This window comes from Myotis lucifugus, unplaced genomic scaffold (assembly GCF_000147115.1).
Source record: "Myotis lucifugus unplaced genomic scaffold, Myoluc2.0 scaffold_421, whole genome shotgun sequence".
Classification (NCBI taxonomy): Eukaryota; Metazoa; Chordata; class Mammalia; order Chiroptera; family Vespertilionidae; genus Myotis; species Myotis lucifugus.
The window spans coordinates 632,229-635,180 of NW_005871469.1; the positions used below are offsets into that span (position 1 = coordinate 632,229).

At 65.0% G+C, this 2,952-nt stretch overlaps 2 protein-coding genes across 2 annotated transcripts in view; both read right to left on the reverse strand.

The window, feature by feature from the left end:
* Positions 1–1,141, reverse strand: part of TGFB1 (transforming growth factor beta 1) — a 14,188-nt gene extending 13,047 nt beyond the window's left edge. The window contains exon 1 of the mRNA XM_014467977.2: positions 8–1,141. Within this exon, the coding sequence (XP_014323463.1) occupies positions 8–256 (249 nt within the window). The 5' untranslated portion in view covers positions 257–1,141. The remainder of the gene's footprint in view (positions 1–7) is intronic.
* A 493-nt stretch (positions 1,142–1,634) lies between these two features.
* B9D2 (B9 domain containing 2) overlaps positions 1,635–2,952 on the reverse strand; it is a 6,764-nt gene continuing 5,446 nt past the window's right edge. The window contains 1 exon segment of the mRNA XM_014467993.2: positions 1,635–2,227. Within this exon segment, the coding sequence (XP_014323479.1) occupies positions 1,914–2,227 (314 nt within the window). The 3' untranslated portion in view covers positions 1,635–1,913.

Consider the following 2,952-nt stretch of genomic DNA (forward strand, 5'->3'; position numbering starts at 1 on the left):
CGGGTGCTGTTGTAAAAGGGGCATTACCGCGCTCCGGCAGCGGGCCGGACGGCACCTCCCCCGGGCTCGGGGCCTCGGTGAGACGCAGCTTGGACAGGATCTGGCCGCGGATGGCCTCAATGCGCTTTCGCTTCACCATCTCCATGTCGATGGTCTTGCAGGTGGACAGTCCGGCGGCCGGCCGGCCAGGCGTCAGCACTAGTAGCCACAGCAGCGGCAGCAGCAGCGGCAGCAGCCGCAGCCCGGAGGGCGGCATGGGGGAGGCTGCGCCCCCCGGCACTGCGGAGAGCGCGGGCCGGGCTGCTGTGGGGAAAGGGAGGCTCCGCTCCCGCTGGGGCTGGGGGTGGGGGTCTCCCGACGAAAGGTAGGAGAGTCAGAGGGTGAAGGGGGGGCGGGGAGGGGCAGAGGTGAGGTCCCAGGGAGCAGGGAGTCCTGGTGAGCGGCTGCTGGTTGTCCTACGGAAAAACCCGAGATGGAGCGATCTCGTACCAGAGGTGGGTGGTCTTGAACCGGGGAGCGGAGACAGGTCAGAGGTTCTGCCTCGATCCCGGAGGACAAGGGCTCTTGGACGTGGGGGCTCGGGAGAGAGGCTGGGGGTGGGGAGCGTGCAGGGGGTGCGCCCAAGGTCTTGGGTCAAGTCTTCGCGGTGGTCGGGTTAGCGTTTCCTGAGGGCTGGTCCGGAGTGGGGTGCCTGAGGGACGCCGGGGGCGGGGGGGGCAGGGACGGAGCAAGCGTCCGAGGCAGCGAGGCGATCTGGGATCCCCGAGTCCTGTCTCCTCGCTGGGCAGCGTCGCGCCAAGCGGTCCCCGCGCCTGCGGCTCCCAGCGGCAGCGGAAAAGTCTCAAAACTTTTTTCCTCTTCTACCAGCTCGTCCCTCCTCCCGCTCCTCCTCCCCCCCCTCCCCACGGCGGCGGCGGCGGCGGGGGCGGCTCGTCTCAGACTCTGGGGCCTCGGGGCTGCTCCTTCCTCCGCTCCCGGCGGGTGGCTCCGAGCCGGGGGGGTGCCCCTAAGGGGGCGTCCCCCCTGCCCCCGGCCGGGGCCTAGCTGTCTGGTGGATCCGCCGCGGGAGGAGGGAGTGGGGCGGCCCGGGGCGCGAAGGGCGGCGGCAGAGAGGGCAGCGAGGACCGGCTAGAGCGGCGGGGGGTTTTGAAGCCGCCCCAGCCCCACCCAGGAAGCGCTCGGGGCGGGGGCGGCCCCGGGGGAGGGCAATAGGGGGGGCCTGGCCACCGTCCTCAGCTCGCGTGGGCGGGCTCCGAGGGGGGTCCCTTAAGCCACCCGGGAGGGGGCGGGCACCCCGGCCCCGCCCCAAGCGGGGTGCTGCCTCCTGGTGGCTGACAGCTAGCAAAGCGGATGCGTGTGGCTAGGATGGCTATGCGGGATTGGGGGGCGGGGGGGCGGGTGACGGAGAGAACGAAGACCTGGCGGGGAGGGCTCAGTTGGAGGATAGGGACCCGGAGTACAAGGGATCCGAAGAGGGGACCCAGAATGGAGAGAGTGGGAGACTGGGGCAGAGGGGCCCAGGGGCACAGAGAAGGAAACCCCCCAAGGAGAGGGGTCATAAGGAGGCACCCAGAGTTTAAGGCAAAGATGGGGCACCGGCCAGCTGACAGGTCAGGAGTTCAGGAAGGCACCCACACCTGTCAGAACTGTTCTTTATTTAGCACTTCCATGTGTGAGGCAGCCTCTTCTCCCCAAACCCCAGGGACCCACATACTTGCTGCCCCCATTTCACAGATGGGAAAATGGACTTCGGAGGGAGAGGTACTGGGCTTGCGGTGCTGGCCAGACAGAAGCTGCCCCAGGCCTCGGCTGGGTCGGGTAAGGCAGTCTCCAGAGCCCGCGTTTCTGACCACTGCACCATCCTGCCCCTTACGGGTGCCCAGGGGTGTGGATGGGCCGAGGAGGCAGGTGCCTCAGCATTCCACGCCGTAGCGGTCAAAGTGGCGCAGCAACAGGCCCAGGTCCAGGTGCACGGTGCCACCAGCGGCTGTATGCAGGCGATAGCGGTCGGCCCCACTGTAGATGGCGTCCCCATGCAGCAGCTGAGGCCCACCCCCCACGAAGGCCCGTGCCAGCTGCTCCCGCCAGCTGCCCAAAGGCCGCCATGTGGGACAGTCCAGCTGGTGGGTGCCTGGACTGCTGGGCACGTGACAAAAGCCGTAGCCGGCAAGCTGGCAGCGGCCGAAGCTATCCTGGGACCACACCTGGAAATGAAGTCGGGGCCAGCCTGCAAGACAGGAGAGAGGGATGGTGCAGCCGGTCTCTCTCTGGGCTCAGTCCTCTTCCCTGGCGTCTGCCCAGCCTCCTCTCTGGACTCCCACTCCCACACAACAGCCAAATGGATATTTCTGAATCCATATTCCTCCCCTGCTCAAAACCCTGTCATGGCTCCCCAGTGCCTTCAGAAGAAAACCCAACCTCAACACCCAAGGCCCTTGAGATCAGGCCTCTGCTGATCCCCTCTCTTGTCCATGTTCTGAGCACCTTGAGCCTTGTCCTAGACCTCTCCCCCATTCCCACCCTGTCCTCTCTGGGTTCAGGGACTTCCTGTCCCCTCCAGTTCACCTTCCTCCTGGCATCTGGAAGCATCTTTCTCTTCCCACCGGTCCCCAAGTGTCCTAAGAATACAGCTCAGCTCCTCGGCCTGGCCGGCAAAGCCTTGGAGACCCAGCCTCATTTGACTCTCCTTTCTGAGCCCCTCTGTGGTCGGCCCTGTTCTACAAGCTGGGGACACAGAGGTGAACAGAACAGATCAAAATCCCTGCCCTAGTGTAGCTGACATCCTAGACAACGAGCATAGTAAATAAGCAAATTATAGGGTATGTCAGATGGTGATAACTGCTCTGGAGAAAAATAAAGCTAGGTGGGGTGGGGGTGGGGTGCAGTTTTAGAAAGGGGATGATCAAGAAAGGCTTCACTAAGAAGGGGCCATGAATGTTTAAAGTAGGGAAG